Source organism: Teleopsis dalmanni, chromosome 2 (assembly GCF_002237135.1).
Source record: "Teleopsis dalmanni isolate 2A chromosome 2, ASM223713v2, whole genome shotgun sequence".
In the NCBI taxonomy this organism is placed as follows: domain Eukaryota; kingdom Metazoa; phylum Arthropoda; class Insecta; order Diptera; family Diopsidae; genus Teleopsis; species Teleopsis dalmanni.
In genome coordinates, this window is record NC_051847.1 from 245,349,014 (window position 1) to 245,367,730 (window position 18,717).

The window sequence follows — 18,717 nt, forward strand, 5'->3', positions numbered from 1 at the left end:
CTTCGTTGAATCTTTAAGCTGACGCCAATTTTGGTGTTTAAGCTGGTTCCCAAATAAACAAAATTTTTCATAACTTCGAACTTATATTTGTCAACAGTGACGTGTGTTCCAAGATGCTCAAAACATTTGTTGGTTGATTATCAACCCGGGTGTTCAAACCAATGATATCAATATCATCGGCATCCGCAAACAACATTACACTTTTGTAGAATATTGTGCAGTGCGATTTAAATCTGCTGCTCAGATTATTGTTTCCAACATAAGATTAAAGTAGTCACACCACAAGGAGTCACCCTGTCTGAAATCGCGTTTAGTATCAAACGGCTCGGAGAGGTTCTTCCAAATTCTAAGGGAGCTGATGACTTTCAGCAACAATGTCATTTTACATAGCCGATGAAGTTTTACTGGGATATGAAATTTAGACATAGCGACATAGAGAGTGCTTCTAGTCATAGTGTCAAAAGATGCTTTGAAGTCGACAATTGGGTGGTGTATGTCGATTTGTATTTCTTGGGTCTTCTCCAGGATAGAGGCACTGTGGAGATTTAGTATAGGGTGGATATGCAAGTTCTAAACCCACATTAATAAAGTCCAATCAATAGGTTGACGATTAGCTTCAATAATTCACATAGTACGTTTGATAGAACCTTATATGTGATTCTTGAAAGACTGATTCCACGAAAATAGACAGAGTTTTTTGCAGGATCACTTTTTTTGAGGATTGGGCAGAGACACCAAAATTGTGATCGTTGGTCATGCATTCATCCGACCATATACTGCGAATTAGCTGTAGCATGCATTTGAATAGCTCTTTCCCACCAGCTTTAACAACTTAGCCGATAAATTTTTAGGTGCCTTCAGTTTTGTTGCTTTTGAACAGCATTACAGCTGTTGTAACTTCATTATGATCGAGAAGTAGAACGATTATTTCATCGTTAACTTTAACCGTTTTTTTACTTCCGAATTATTAAGTATTTGTCAGATTTTTTGATAAAATTTTCAAGTCATATTCGTTGAACAGCTTCTCAACCTCCTCGTCACTTAGCAGTGCGCTTCGCAACTGACTACAGGATGGATTGATATGTTGCGTATATCTACGGTGTTAACTAATCATATCTTCCACAGCAGTATGTATAGAGTAGGAGATAAGGTTTCATTGTGCACATATAACGGTTTCTGTAAAATTTTTTTCAGATATTGGGAGAGTCAAGAAGCTGTCTGTTGTGATTGTAGTTCGATTGCAGATGTGTGTGGAGTGCGGCTGCAACAAGACAATGATCCGAGTCGATGTTGACCTTTCAGATGGTACGTACATCTACAACACTGGAAACATGTCCTCCGTCTATCACAACGTAATCAATTTATGATCTTGTGTTTTGGTCAGGTGACAGCCATGTTGCCCTATGCATGTTGAGATACCGGAATCTAGGTACTGGAAACCTACTTCCATTATCACAAGTTTTGGTATGAAGGCAAAAATTTCCGACAGTAATACCAAGATTACTTTCGTTAATCAACCTTTGCACATTTTGGGGACATTTGTTATACAGTTGTTCATGCTGCTTATAGAAAGTATTCTTGGTGTCATCACCTTTATCTATAATGTTGCATTAATACGTAGCAAGCTAATCGTTGATTGGTGTGATTTTTTCCATTTAATGTGATTAAACTAATTTGAACATAGAAGTAGCTAAATTTAAAAAAAACTAAAAATTAATTAAAATTTTCGTGGGTAAACAAGTCGTGTAAGTTTATTAGAAAAATAAACTTTTACAAAAATAATAAATAAACTGTTTTGATCAACACCCAAAATTGTAACTTACGCGCCATCATAAGAGCAAACTGACATATGTACAAACAACTTATACTCGAGATCTAGGAAAGTTCCGACAGCTAACCCACTACCCCGGACTATTACCTTTTCGCAGAAGAGGTTCGTATGCGTATACGAATAACGTCCCTAGTTGATAACGTTTTCCTCGACGAAACCAATTGTATAATAAAAAATATCGATAAGCTAACGCTGCGAGGAACACAATTTATAAATGGATTTCGCATTCAATATCTACGCGAGACGTGCAGGCACAATATTGTGAGGAAAAGAAGGGAAGAAGATAAAGGAAACCACGCAATCCTTCTGTCCTCAATCCAAGTTTTAGCACAGCGTTCACTTGAAACTCTTGGATAGTCATCTGGCAACCGCTGGGTAATGAGCCACACAGCGACTTCTTTGGCACCTGTAAAATAAGTTGCCAGTGAAAAACGTAAGAATATTTCAGTATTGAAACTCGCATTTTGCGATCCTTGCATACGTACAAAGGACTATAACTTACGGATATGAACCTGGAATATCCCGACCCTCTATAGGGAAGGCCCCTCTTTCCAACTGGCAGAAGACCTCAATAAATGTAGGGCTGATATCACCGTCATTCAGGAAATATGATGAACAGCACAAGGCTGCTTTAAAAGAGCATGATTTCTACTACAGCTGTCATGGAAATAGGTGTCAATGCAATTTTGTGGTTAGCAAGAGACTGTTCAAATCAATCAATCGATTCACACCGGTGAACGAAAGGCTTGCTACAATCCGTGTGAAGGGAACATTTTTCAACATCACCCTAATTTGTGCGCACGTGTAGAGAGAAGAAAAGGATGACTTGACCGAAGATACCTTCGCGAAATCGGAGAAAATTTATGTTGTTCCGACCACAACATTAAAATTATTCTCCAACGGACAATTTTTTCAACGGTCGAATAATTCAGCCGATTTGTAATTGATTTCGCTGTGGCGCGGAATATGGTAGTATGTTAAATATTCAGCCAAATCGTGTGCCTTTTCAATATTGCTTTTCGCCCATTCATTATTATCTTTTTTTAATGGAGGATTATGAGTGATCGGTCTTTTATATTTTTTCATAGCTTTCCAGAGAGAATAGTTAGTTTTGCTATCATATGTCAAGTTTGTAAGATATTTCTTAAGCTTGTAAAGCAATGCGTTTTACTCTCTAGGTCATTTATACTTCGTATTTTGCAGGATAGGTCAATATTTTCATTTATCTGGGCCTTAAAATAATTCCAGTCTGTTAGACGGTTTGTTAGTGGCGGTTTAGGTAGCGTAGATAGAATGTTACATCCTTAAGTAAGCAATATTGGAGAATGGTCAGAATTTAAGTCAAGTCCTGTTTTAACTTCAATGTCTCTTTTTTGAATTTTATTTACAATAAAGAAATCAATGACATCTGGTAATTTATTTCTATCAGATAGCCAGTATGTTGGAGAGCCAGTGGAGAGAACTTCAAAACCTGTGGCCTGATATGCTTTAAGTAATTCTTTACCCTTTGTGGTATTTAGTCTTGACCCCCATTGAACATTTTTTGCGTTAAAATCACCACCAATTATTGCTTTATGTTTGTGTAATTTTAATAGATCTATGTATTGTTCATATTTTACGTTATGTCTTGGTGGACTATAGATGGACGTTATTTGTATTTTGGAACCACTCTCTTCAATTGCAACGGTTGTTGCCTGGAACTCTTCATTAGAGAGTTTATTATCTTGATAATGCTTAATGTTGGATTTAATTATAACAGCACTTCCGCTTCTAGCATTATTGCTTGGATGAATAGTATGATAAATATTATAGTTTTTAAAATTGATATACGATTCTTTTGTAAAGTGAGTTTCGCTATGGCATATGTCTATATTTTCTGTTAGCAGAAGTAATTCTTATTCGTTTTTGTGTTGAAGCAAACCATTTGCGTTCCATTCCATAATTTTAAGAGCAATCATACAGATGTACAATTATGTTTTTGTTCTAAGTTGTCTAGGCGATTTTCTATTGCCATTAGTTTTTCAAGAATAACAGAGAGGAAATTTGTGATTCATCAGATATATTTATTTTTTGGGCTACGGAGGTTGATGGCTTAATAGCGTCTGCATATGATACTTTAGCGATTCTTCGACTTGTGTATACTATTGGTCTTTCGATATTATCTGTTTGAACTGGGACAGGAACTTTTTTTTTGTTTTTTGGTCTCTTAATTTTTGAAGCTCCTTTGCGACTAAACAACCGCGATATGACGCTGGGTGTTGCTCCCCACAGTTGCAACATTTTGGGTGACTATCATCGGGTTTTTCACAATTTATAGTTTCATGCTTACCTGCACATTTCACACACCTAGGCTGCTTTTGACAGTAGTTTTTTGGTATGGTTGAAAGATTGACATTTGGTGCACTGCGGGATAAGTTTAGAGGGTTTTATTGTTTCTATAGATACTATTGTGTTTAATATTTCTTTGATTTCATGGATTTTGTTCGTATCTTCTACTGACTCAAAGGTTAAGATGAACATATCCAGAGGTTTCTTGGTTTTAAATTGTAGCTTATTAAGTGCGCTGACAATTTTTAAAACCCTTTTCTGTAAGGTCGCCTACAATATCTTCAGGGTCGCATAAGTGATGCAGGTTTTTTTTGCTATAACTCTTATTGGTCTAACCTGTTTATGTTCATAAGAGTGCCATGAGAGATTTGCTTCATTTAGAGCTCGAGTTACTTCCCGATAATCTCCGTGTGGTGGCGGGATAAGAATACCACCTCAGTTTGTCTCTGCTTGTCGTAAAAGGCGACTAAAAGAGAAAATGCACAGGTTAAAGTAGAACTTCTACGATTCCTGGTAAGTCGTGAGGGCGCACAGGTCAAAGTAGCTTGCTACGATTCCTGATAAGACGACCCTTCTGCTAGCAGGTCGGCCCGGCATTTGCTCAGGCCCTGCTAAGTTGACCAGCCTTCGGGAAGTGCGACTATCTATCAGGTCAACTGTCAAGCGATAAGTACGGTCATGTCTCTGCTTATCGTTTGACGCAGATAGTCGGGCGGGGTGAAGGAAAACACCCTTTTAGTGAATGAGCAGTGAGAATGATTGTATGAATGTGTGAATAAATGGATTGTGTGTATTAGAAATAAAACCCCCCAAACTAAGGTGGAACAGCCACGCCTTTAGCTTGGCTGCTGGGGTAGAAGCAGTCTTAGTAGCGAACTCAGGATACCTGGCGACCTCCTGTTTTAAACAGCCTTACCTGTGCAATGCGAAGCTCTCCGCAGGTGGACATATCTCTCTTCGCAACTCGTGGGAATCAAAATTGATAAACAAATTTTAAATATACCAACTCAAGGCGAAGTGGTTGATGCTGATAAGGTGGACAATGAGGCCTCACAGGTCGAGCTGATAGCCTTAGCTTCAGATACCACAACGCATGACGGTCATGAGACCAACAAAATGGTGGACGAAGAAGCCCCGCAAGAGGCTGAGCCGTTAACCAAAACAGTTGGAAACATGACAAAGACTGATCTCGACTTGGCCGAGCGTATCCGTCTGAACAAGAGGGAGAAGCAGAAGCGAAGAAGAGAGAGGCAAAAGGCTGCAAAAGCCATAAGATCGGTTGAACAACTAGCCGATCGACTCAGCGGACTATCGCATGTGGAATCGTCGCTGGAGGAAGAGCAGCTAGCAAAGAGGTATAAGGGCGGATGCCCGGAAGCTCCGACAGCAAGCTCAACTCCGTCAGCTAGAATCACAGGCGATAACTCTGATGGTGGACAACCAGTAAAGGATGTCAGCCAAGCTGAATCGACAGTCAAAGATCCAACCAGTGCACGAGGTGGAGTACCTTATCAGGCACTCAACCGACCCGCATTGGTTGGTAAAAGGACTGTTGGGCGGCGTGGTGGACAACCTTTAGCGGCTGATAACCAGAAGAGAACGCAAAACGGAACTGGGGTTAAAAAAGGCGGAAAACCCATACAGTGTGTTAACCAACCAAAACAAGGCAAACAACTTATAACTGTTGTTAACCAAGTGGGGCCCCAGACCAGTACAGCGGACCATCTACCTAGCACAAGTAAGGCTGCAAATAAACAGAATTACGACAAGCGGGCAGTAGGAGACGCAAAGGATAGCCCTGCCCATAAGAGGTCCTATGCCCAGTTCGCTGGGACGGATCTCAATATGGGCATCACCGATTCAAGAGTCGAAGGACCTCTTGGCGAGAAACACTTAGTTGCTTTTAAAGCATCGTTGTTGAACGCCGTGGAGTCCTTAGATGGCGGAATAGGTGACATAGGGTTTGTTGGCAACGCTCGCCTTGAGGATGGGTACATTACCATTAAGTGAAAGAACCAACAGTCAAAGGCATGGCTAATCAGCACGGTAACTAAGTTGGAAGGCCTTTGGCCTGAAGCTAAGCTGACGGCTGACACGCTAACGGCGTTGCGCAACGAAAGAAGATTACTTATTTTTGTGTACGACTCTACCGTAGGCAAGGAAAGTATTCTTAGCAGACTGCAGAAGCAAAACAGCTGTGTTAAGGACACTTCAAAGTGGAGAGTTACTAACTTCAACAAGTTTGGCGAGGAGAGCAGTGCTGGCGTCAGGCTCACAGTGTGGTGCCCGAAAGAAGACGCGGAGGCGATTAAGACCGCAGGGGGTAGGCTCAACTGTGGTCTTGATCAAGCCAAAGTGAAATTCTAAAGGGATGCACGACGAGCAAGACAACGCCTCTGGTATGGGGCTAGCGGGTCTGTGTAGACCGTTAGGGAGGCGGGTGGGCCCATACCAGAAAAACATAAAGGTTGAACAACTGAATATTCATCACAGTAAAGCAGCATCAGCAATGATGCGACACTTTGACGAAGAAAAGTTGGACATACTACTGATTCAAGAGCCCTGGATTGTTCAAAACGCTATTATGGGATTTGGTACATCAGTTGCCACGCTGTTCTTTCCACAGGCAGCTGGTAAAATAAGGACATGCATAATGGTGAGGAAGGGGATACAATGCATCCAATTGCCTCATCTATACTCACCAGATCTTACTACGGTAAGAGTAGGGAGTGATGCAAATACCTTTATCGTGGCGTCAGCCTATCTACCATACGACTCTACTGAACCACCTCCCAGTCAGGAGGTAATCAGACTGATGGAGTATTGTAGGACGAAAAGGCTAGAAATTGTCATAGGATGTGATGCGAACGCACACAACATTGTGTGGGGTAGCAGCGATAGTAACAACAGAGGGGAATCTCTCCTCGAGTTTGTTGAAAAATACAATCTGATGATTGTAAACAGGGGGTTAGAACCTACCTTCGTTGACGCTCGAAGGTCAGAAGTTATTGACCTAACCCTGTGCTCAGGCGCAATGACACAGAAAATTGAGAAATGGAGGGTCGCTGATAGACTAACAATGTCGGATCATCGGGCTATACACTTTGAAATACTCTGTCGTCCGAAACGCACTAATAATCAGAGGCTAGTAAGAATTCCTGAGAATACTAATCAGGTAACTTACTTGACGTTGTTGACGGAATTATTACAAAACAGGCCATTGAGGAAACTCAAGACCACATGGAATGTAGAGACAGAAGTCAAAGCAATTACTGCTGCGATGATTAATGCATTCGAAAACGCTTGTCCCCAAACTAGCATTGCAGAAAAGTCATCGACACCTTGGTGGAGTCAGGATCTTGATGTAATAAAAAAGGAGACAAAGAAAGCCTTTAATAAATACATGAGGGAGAAGAACTCCGAATCATGGGACTTGTATAAGGCCAAAAAGCGCGAATTTAAGAAAGCACTACGCAACCGGAAACGGGAGTCGTGGAGGAATTTCTGTTCGAGCATGAAGGGGACCTCTGAAGTAAGTCGGTTACAAAAGATGGTCACCAAAGATCCGGTCTCAAGACTTGGTTTAATCCGAAAGAAGGATGGTACAATGACGGAGACAGTAGGTGAGTCATTGAGTACTCTCATGGAGATCCATTTTCCAGGAAGCTTCAAATTTGATGATCACTAGCCATCTCCCTAAAGGGGAATGAACAGAGAGGAAAGATTTGATGCAGAACGGATAGTGACCATAAATGCAGTTAGGAATGCCATTTTGACATTCGCTCCATTTAAGTCACCGGGGTTGGATGGCATATTTCCAGCACTCCTGCGATGGGGAATTGACCTGCTCGCAGTTAGGCTCACGGAGATATTCAGGACGTCACTGGCAACAAGGTACGTCCCTAAAGCTTGGAGAGAGTCAAGGGTGACTTTTCTACCAAAGCCAGGAAAAAAGGATTACACAGAAGCAAAGTCATTCAGGCCAGTTAGCCTTACCTCTTTCATGCTTAAAGCTATGGAAAGGGTAATAGTGGACTACCTAGAATGCACCACGCTAATGAAATATCCTTTAAGCAGATGTCAACATGCCTATAGGGCGGGGAGATCAACAGAGACTGCCCTGCACGAAGTCGTGAGGACAGCTGAGAGAGAGCTGACTTCAGGAGGCATTTCGATGGCCATCATGATGGACATCGAAGGAGCCTTTGACAAAGTAAGCTTTGATAAATTAAAATCTGCTCTAGCTGACCGAGAAGTCGGTTCAATCATTATTGGATGGATAGATTTCATGTTAAGGCAAAGAGCAGTAAACCTACAAAATGGAAGACATAGACTGAGAGGCAGAACAGTCAGAGGCTGCCCACAGGGAGGGGTGCTTTCACCATTTCTGTGGAACGTGACCATAGACTCTCTACTTCAACAGCTTGACTTCAAAGGCATACAAACAATTGGGTATGCGGACGATATAGCACTGATGGTGAATGGCAAGTTCCCAGACACCATTAGAAACGTGATGAGAGGTGCTCTCAAATGCGTCGAAAAATGGTGTAGGGAACAAGGCCTGGCCATCAATGCCACGAAATCAGACACTATCCTCTTCACGAGGAAGAGAAGTCTGTCAATGGAGCCCTTACAACTTTTTGATAATAACATTCGCATATCAAAGTCGGTGAAGTATCTAGGTGTTATCCTAGATAATAAACTGACTTGGAATGAACATGTGGATGAAAAGATCAGGAAAGCGAAAAGAGCTCTATTTCAATGTAAGAGAGTGTGCGGAAGACGATGGGGGATATCCCCAAAATCGATGCACTGGATCTATACCATGATGGTCAGACCTATTATAACATATGCGTCAGTTGTCTGGTGGTGTAAAGTTACCCAAAAGACAATAAAGACGAAGTTAGATAGAGTCCAACGACTAGCCTGTGTTGGAATAACAGGCGCTATGCGAACTACACCAACACCGGCATTAGAGGCGATGCTAGGTTTGCTTCCGTTGGATTTACATATAAAGAAAACGGCGGCACTGGCAGCAATTCGCATGAACCGGAGCTCCACGTGGAACAACTTCGGAAAATTAGTGGGCCATCGTAAGATTCTTGATCTCGTCCAGGCCGCGGTCAAGGAAACGCAGATGCCATTGGCGACTATGAGGAGGGTTTATGGGGCAGAAGTGTCCTACAGAACACTGATAGTAGACGGCCTTCTACATAATGAATGTGGAAGGAATGACATTTGCATATTTACCGATGGCCCCTTAATGGATGGCAGAGCTGGTGCTGGGGTTTACTCGAAAGAGCTAAATCTAACGTGCACTCTACATCTAGGAATATATGTTTCCGTCTATCAAGCGGAACTTATGGCGGTCTCACATGCTCTGGATCACCTATTGGATTGTCAGGTATATCAGAAAAAGATTCTGATAGCGCTGGACAACCAAGCAGTTATCAAAAGCAGGCAAAAGACATACATAACTAACAGCTTAGTACAAGAATGTGTAACGAAGCTCATGGAATGTGCTCATGGAAATGAGATGACGATCATGTGGGTTAAAGGACACATCGGTATTGAGCAAAACGAGAAGGCAGATGAACTTGCAAAGCAAGGATCAAGCCATAATTTCTGTGGCCCGGAGCCCAGAATACCATTGGGGTACAGCATGACGGCAGCCTATGTCTATAAGTGGATAATCTCACTTCATCTTAATAGATGGAGAGAGTTGAGCACTTGTAGACAGACCAAACTCATGTTACCTAAACCGTGGGCCAGAGAAGCGATAAAAGTGCTTAGCTATTCGCGGAGCACTCTAAGCTGGCTGACCTCACTAATTACTGGACATGGCAACTTCAAGTATCACCTCAAAAAGATAACTCTAGCTGAGGAAGACACTTGCAGACTATGTCTAGAAGAAAAGGAGACAGCGGTGCATATATTGTGCCAATGTCCAGCACTGGCAAGTAGGAGGAAGACTGTCTTGGGACACCATTGGGTTGGTGACGACTTGGCAGGAAACCTCAAGCTAAATGAGATGCTTGCATTAACAAAAGATGTAGTTATGCGAACGGAAGCCACCCCAGCTTTAACTCAATAACAACATCCGAGAATCGAAGGACGAAAAAGGACCCAAGTCGTTTCGTGGTCTACTTCGACTAATCCTTCACTTCAGTGGGGCCACTTGTTGGACAGTGCGCTGTCCCAACGTCCCACCATATTTATACTTCCCGATAATCGTTACCATCGAAAGTGCTAATTTTACATAAGTCGTTATTCATTAGTTTCAACAAAAATTTATTTTTGCTTTCCTTTGTGATAATTTTTCTTATGTGATTGTAATTATTAGAGACAGTTACCATAATTGGAGGTGGACGAAGCTTGGTTGATGTCTTTTCCGTTTCATTAGAATGCTTTTGTGTCACATTGTTGAGAATTGGTGACACACTTGGAGATGTAGTAGCTTTGCGCTTTTTTGAGGCTCTTTTTTTTTTTTTTAACGATCCAGTCGGTTTCTCGAGCAAGCTCTTCCTCGTCTGTTTCGAAAGTTATGGTGGTTTGCTCTTTCGGAACATTGTTGTTAATAAGTTGGATAATTTCTTGATGAAGTTTGCCGCATAAGACTTCTAATTCTCTCATTTTTTTATTAAGAGCTTCATTATTTTTGTCATTAGCGTGGCTGGTGTTTGTGGGCATGTTAATTTCGTGTGGAACTATATCTTTTGGACTGTTTGGAGAAGTTATGTTTAAATTATTATTTTTATTACTAATTAATTTAATTTTATTTGCTATAGCAATCTCACTAGCGGTTTATTTAATGTTTATTTCGGTTTTCGATTTACCTATAGTTTTGTTTATAGGTTGATCGTTTATTTTAATGTCTTCTGCATTAAACGTTATGTAGCCATTTAGGCCATTTTCACTTATTAGTGAATGTCTTCGTATATTACTTTTACAATTGTTCATAAAAAATTAAATATTAAAAGAAATAAATTTTTTAGTTTGATGATCACTGATTATATAGTATATATATAGAATATTAAATTTTTACAAAAGAATTAAAAATATACACTGTGGCAACGCCACTTTTATAAATTGCAACTTTCGTTAAGGAATAAACAACAAATGCTGTCTCTATCAGCTGTTTTGAAAGTATTAGTAACTAATAACTTTATTGCTTTTAAATAATTTGTTTTGATTTTTTTTTTTTATTAAAATTAAAATTCAAAAATATATTTTGCAATTTAAACATATAAACCGCACTTTTGCTGACACTGATCGCGACAACTAGAGTGTACGTTTATTATTTAATCTTTGTGTGCACTTATTTAAATTTGTTTCTTTAAATTTTTAAATTTAAATTTAGATAAAAACGGAGCGTCTGCAGTTGGAGTGTCTTGTTTAGTTAACGCCTTGTCTTAATAGATAGATATGCACAATATTTGTTTCATTTAGGCAGTTTTGCTCATTGAAAGCACTAATGAAGATAATTCGCCATACAAAGAGTTTTTATAGAATTGAGCTCATTACAAATAAATCAACTGATTTAATATTGCATTCACACGATATTTTGATTGTAATTTTAGCTGTGATTTTAAATTATTTTTGATATCCATAGCTAAAAATTTGAAATCAAAAAAATTCGTGTGCAAATTTAAATAGCTAAAAATAGAATCTAATCGTTATATATCATATGAGCAAAGTAAATATTTTGTGAAAGTACTAAAAAAGTGTGGACATATAATAAATCATATTTGACAATCTGGTTTCAGATGTCAGTTTAAAATTTTTAACAGCTAAAATTACAATCAAAACTCTCGTATGAATCCAGAATATGGCGAAAAATATCGAATGCAACCCTTTAAAATAAATTTTCTACAAAGAGATATGATCAAAATAAAAATATTTCTCAATTGTTTTATATTTAAAATTTGAACAAATAGGCTGTTTCACACACATAAATCAGCTTATGCCAATAAAAACGGTCACATCTTAATATCATTATCATAAGTAGTTTTAGCTGCAGTGAAAACATGATATGATGAAATCAAACATTGTGATGCCGTATGAAAAAACGACTTTGAAGTAAATACTCATAACTATACCATAATCCAACTGCAGCTCAATCAACTCATATTATTTATATTAAGATTTAATCGTTAAATAAGTTGATTTATGTATGTGAAAGAGCTTTTAGGTGGCAGAAAGTTTTCTGAAAATGCTAGAAAAGCTTTTGTTTGTTTCTATTTTAATTCTTAGCAGAAAAAAATTTAGTTTTGCATTGTTAGCAGAAATCCATTTATTGATTACAGGAAACGCAGAAAATGCAAAAAATTTGTGTGTAATATTTATTTATAAAAAACAATCATTTTAAAAACATCTAACGAAGGAGGAAAGCGAATTAGCTAAGATCGGTCATGAAACCATCGGTACAAGAAAATCGGATCGCCTGAAACAAAATGCCAAAACAATCATCTCGGTGTAATTCAGTAACACAACCATGTAATTTATGCAGAATTTTTGTAAATTATATAAAAAGCAAAAATACAAGAAACGTTTTAAAATATATTTAATACTGTGACCGGATTACATATAAGTTCTCTATTGCTTTTAGGGATTTTCTGCTGATGAAGTCAACATTGATTTCAGAAAGAGACTGCGTTATCAATATCAGTCTTGCTGTTTGTCTTCTAAATTAAGTGTATATCTTCTAAAGGACTTTGTATATTCAAGTTATTTTTTTTTTGGAAATGTAAAGCTACGAAAGGACATACCTTATGCGGTGCCCTCGATTAAACAGAATATAACTTTGTACTTTTTGTACATATTTTCTGGAATGAGATTTTGTGAAAGCTTTCATATAAATTTCCGATCAAAATATATTTCCGATCAGGAGCATAGGTTACCCAATCTGACTGAACTATTTTGGTTGGTGAACATTGTATTGTTTGTACGTTTGTCATTTTTATAAACAGATATATTTTTGATATCATCACCTTGGATTCGGCTGAAATTTTTTTTATGTGCCCCTTTTCTGAAACAAAGGACCCGTATTTTGTTTAAAGTCATTGAGATACTTATTGGCATCAACAAAATTCGTAGTCTTCTACGACAAATAAACCTCATCAGCGCGATAATAAATCTGACATAAGAAAACTAAAACAAGAAATTTTTACATAGCAGCTATAAAGTTGGTTTTATCTAAAATTGAACTTTATTATTAGAAAAAGACAATTTAATTTCGTTCAAACAGCTTACTATCTGTAAAATTCTCATAATCTGGTTTAACAGTTTCGGTTTATACCGTATGCAGCTGATAGATTTTTGGATTTTTATGGCAAATACTTTGGCGTTAACCATGCAATATAGTTGTCCTTAAACCGCTGAAAATTAAATAAGTTATTAATTTTTCCGTTTAGTTAAGTCTGGCTAAACTCGCTGAAAGTCTACCAGGGGCTTTAAATTTCATTATTGTTATTTACATAATGAGTTTCATTTGAAAAATGACTCTTTGATAAGAGTCGTTTTGTTGGCTTAGGCACAAATTGGACAGCATTTTCTCCTCACTTGGTGTCGTGATATTTCGTTGTTTTCAGTTAATTTATGCTTTTCAAATGCCACATATGTCACTACCTTTATTAAAGTTTTTGCAAATGTACTTGATGCACTTGTTTTATTTTTTTAATAGGGAGAAATTGGATGTCAATGTTATATTTTCTTAAATAGTGAGGAATGTCAAATTTGTATATTTAAAAACGTATATATACGTATTATATATTTAAAACGTAATATACAATTTCGTAAAATTGTTGTATATTGTGATGTGATATGGGTACAAGACCACACATAACACAAAACACTCAAGTGTTCCAAATAATTTAAAGTAACCATTGTGTTGTATTTTTACACTTTATCCAATTTCGAGGAGACCAAAAACTGATGGCAAACAATGTTGTATTTCCAAATTTGCTTGTTGAGTGTTAAATCTTCTCTGATGTGCTCTAAGGTCCTCCTTCTTAAATACGTTCGTTTGACAGCTTCGCACAAATCGTTTATTGTAAAGTAGGATCTATTAGCAATATTGTCGTATGCTATACCCACTAACCGTTGTTTTACACAACTTACAATATATTGTGCTCCAGCTTGAGGTAAAGCTTGTTGCACTAGTTCGCAACCAGCTACAAATTTATGTACCTCTCCTCTTAGCTCCGGGCCTTCTGTTCCAGCGAAGTATGGAACCACTTTAGATACTGTTTCCATAATTACACTTATGGACACCATGTTTCGTTCCGTTCCTAATCCTTCATTATTTGGCAACTCCTCTTCCGTTGTTTGGTTATTTGTTTTGATCATTGGTTTATTTTCGTCGAAAACACTTTTATTTTTCCTTGGATTTTCCTGATCCGTTTTATAATAGCGTTTTAATTCTTTTTGTAATTGTTTTACTTGTAGCACGAGTTTCTTTATTGTTTCTTCCTTTTCCCTAATTTGGTTTTCTAATTCACTGTCCTGCTCTAGGTATATGCTAATGTCTTTATCTGACTTTCCTTCTCTTCGAAGGGCTTGTTCCAAGCTTAACGTCTGATTTTCTGCGTCTTGAAGTAAAATAGTCAATTCTTTTGTCTGTAGAACTAGCTGTTTGCATTTATACTCCAAGCCACACTTAGCATCCGTTAATTCTTCTAATGTACTCTGTAATTTTGCTGTTTTTATTCCTTCAACTTTCTCTATCTGTTCTTTTATATATTCTAATTCGTCTATTTTTGGCAATCTATTATGTCTTATGTAATCTTTAGCTAATTCAAGAAATTCTTTATCTGGATTCAATTCTACTAGTTTGTCCCACGCTTGATTCAACGTACTTGTTAAATATTTATTTAATTTGAATAATTCTTGTTCTAAAATTTTTATTCTCTCCTCCATTTATGAATTTATTGTAAAAATTCGAACAAAAACTTCCTCAAATAGAAAAAAAAATTTTTTTTATGTAATATTTAACCAGCAATTTTGAACCAACAATTACATAAATCTCAGAATCATAAACCCCAGACAAAAATCTCTAACTTTAATTATTATATTTCATTGGGTTTAAACATAATATTATTAGCCAGCATACAGAAAAACAAAAATTTTCGTGAATGAAAAACCAACATTCATTTCACACATTTATTAACCAGCAAAAACTCTTTGCTTACCAACCAGCAAAATTTTTTGCTTGAAACATCAAAAACAAATCAAAATTTAGTCTGCGCAAATATTTTTCACATGCCATTTAATGCCATATTTTGTAATTCATTAACACAATAATTTTTGTACTAATTGTATAAATTTTCGAAATTTATATGACTAATAAAAAATAAATTTAATTAATTTTCTTTATTATAATCCTCTATTATTTGCTGTTGCCATTTCCTAATGGTTTCTTTACCTAAGTGTTTTACCTTGTTAAACTCTAAATTATAAAGAAACTCTCCGCCTTTGTCTTTTAAAATCGATTCTACCGTAATTCTGTCAACTAAATCATTCACCTTTTCTAATAACTTATCATGAATCCTCAAATGTGATTCAATCTTTTCTTTCCTAACTCTCTCCTCACATACAAAACAATATGAGTACTTCATAATACCCTTCCAAAATATTCAAAAATGGTACAATATAACCAACAGAAAATGCACAAAACTTATTGAAATTTAGAAATCATAAATGTAAATTTGAATATTAAATGGATATTAAATATTAAATTAAGCAATTTTAAAAATGATTAATATAAATTTTCATGCTATTATACAATTTAATTTTATATGCTAGCTTACAACTTAAATTTTTTCATGCTAGCTTTCTGTATATGATAATTCAAATTTTCTAGATAGATTATTTACTTAAGAATAACAATTATTGTATCACTTACATATATTTTAGAATATTGTTTTCCGTTTGATGTCATCTTCAATGTTGTATCTTCAAAAAAAATCCCTCGTAGAATGATGTAAAAATTAATATGTTTTGATGTAATATGTGATATGTTTCCCACGTAGGTTGTTGAGCGGAAAAATCCTTTTCCGGTACCGACTGCGCCAATGTTGTATTTTTAAACTTTATCCAATTTCGAGGAGACCAAAAACTGATGGCAAACAATGTTGTATATCCAAATTTTTCAAAAACACTTTCATACTCTCGATAATAAAATTAAACACGTAATTTTTTTGTTCATTTAATTCATTTATTGTCTATAATATATTGTAATTAGTTTATTGTTACATCATATGAAGTACTTTAAAAATCAAAGACTTGTCGTTTTGAGTGTTCTTAAGAGACTATTTTTATTCAATTTTTATTTCTTAACTCTAACATCAATTCTTACAACTAATTTCCAATAGAATCTTATGTATCGATTCTATTGGTTGATACTTACATTTACTTGCATTTACTTACGTCTAATTGGTTAACCCAAATTAGACGTACATAATAATTTACAAATATTATTTATTTACTTATTGGTCATTTATTCATATCTATTTCACAGTGGCACACATCTGGTAACCAACTGTATTGAGGACAAATCATATTGCATGCATAATCGCTTGCAATATGATCTGTGAAAAACTTAACACAAATTCATGTGCTGAGCATGCCGCAATCCAAATTGTCAAATTGCATATTGAAATAATTAAATATGCATACAAATATTTTGTCATAAAGAAATGACAAAATAGACGAGTCAAATTTCTGACTCATAAATTATTTTATATTTGACAATTAGGTTTTTCGGTCATGCTTGATATTTGAGAGTTTTGGGTTGGCATGACACATTAAATACCGCACACAACGTATTGTGTGTGGTCATGGTTAATATGCCACTACACCCTCACCCTTTAAGAAAAATTTTTATTTTTGAACAAAGTTAAACAGAAAAATTTTTAAAAATATTATTTTTTTATTTATTTATCTTTTTGAATTGACCATGACCTTATATTACAAATTTGGCATAACATATGTATGTTAAGTAGCATATGTTTAGTTCTTAAATTTTAGGACTTAATAAATAAATCATAGGCTTTATTTATGTAGATATATTTTGATATATTATAACATAGTAAGTATATATATATAGTATAATTATGTAATTCATTATAATTATTTCATTAACATTATAAAATTTGTTAAAATATCTAATAATTTTAAAGTTAATTTAAATTGTATATGTATTTAATAATAAGACAATATTGTAATGTTATACTTAAATTGTGAATTTTATTTTAATAAAAAAAAATATATATATTTTTACTTCATTTTCTCCTGAATAACTTAGTGTTATTTTTATGTAGAGTTTTCGTTTCATTTCCAATGTCGATACCAACATTACTATCCTCTATTTTGATTACTTTATAGGGACCTGTATATGGGCTTGTGCCTTTTCGTGTTCTGTGAGTTTTTATTAATATTTCGTCACCTACATTTAAATTTATTGGCGAACTATTTTTCTTTGAAATTTCTTTTCTCCTAGCTTTTGCACTTATGCTAAACTCTCTTGCTCTATCAAGGGATAATCTTAGCCTTGCCTTTAATTCGTTGGCATAATTTTCTAAGTTAAATATTCCCTGATTGCTATGTATTTGTTCATTTGGTAATGATGGTAACTTACCAAATACTAATTCATGTGGGGAGTAGCCTGTGTCAACGTGTGGGGCAGTATTATAGGCAAAAGTTAATATGGTAACCATTCGTCCCAGTCATCGTCGTTAGCAAAGTTGAGTAGATATTCGTTTAGAACTCTATGGTTCCTTTCTATTGTACCTACCGTTTCATGGTGGTACGGAGTAGAGAAAATTTGTTTAATATTCATAATTTCTGTAACTTTAGTCAGCAATTCGTTTAAAAATTCTGTTCCTCTATCTGATTTTAAGATTTTAAAGGAGCCGAATTTTAGTACGAGTTGTTCTACTAAGGTTTTAGCTATTGTTTTGGCCTCTTTATTTACTATTGGATATGCAATTATGAATCGACTTAATTCACATTGCATAGTTAATATGTACCTGTATCCATTGGATGGTCTTAAAGGTCCAACAGTATCGATTTGTACTGTTTCAAAGGCAGTATGCGGTGTCGATGTTATTTGGAATTCCTCACGGTTGTGTCGTATTTGTTTATTGCGTTGGCATTTTTCACAGGTGCTAATATATTTATGAACCATCTGTTTCATTTTTTTCCATGTATATTTTTGTTTTAATTTTGTAAAAGTTTTGCGAACTCCTAGATGTCCGCTATGAGGATTGTCGTGATATTCCTCTATTAATCTGTATTTCTTCATGATGTCCGTAATGTTTTTTGGTTTCTTGTATAACAATATATTTAGTTTATATCGACTTTCATTTTTCTTCTCTCGTTGCAACTTATTAATCATTTCTTTAAATTTAGTTTTATCCATGGATTTAATTATTATGTCATCATCGCTTAGCGCTAGCATTGTTATATTCAATTCTTCTAGTTTCGAAATTAGCTTCACCATAATCGAAATCGGCTTCGGAGGTATTTCGCATAATTCCACTGTGACTTTTTTGTCATCA

General features: G+C 36.1%; 1 protein-coding gene across 1 annotated transcript; it reads left to right on the plus strand.

Moving 5' to 3' along the window:
• The first annotated feature begins 6,530 nt into the window (after positions 1-6,530).
• On the plus strand, positions 6,531-7,847 carry LOC119677283. The gene has a single exon (XM_038088555.1). It carries the CDS (start codon positions 6,531-6,533, stop codon positions 7,845-7,847), a length of 1,317 nt encoding a protein of 438 aa, XP_037944483.1.
• The last annotated feature ends 10,870 nt before the right edge of the window (positions 7,848-18,717 follow it).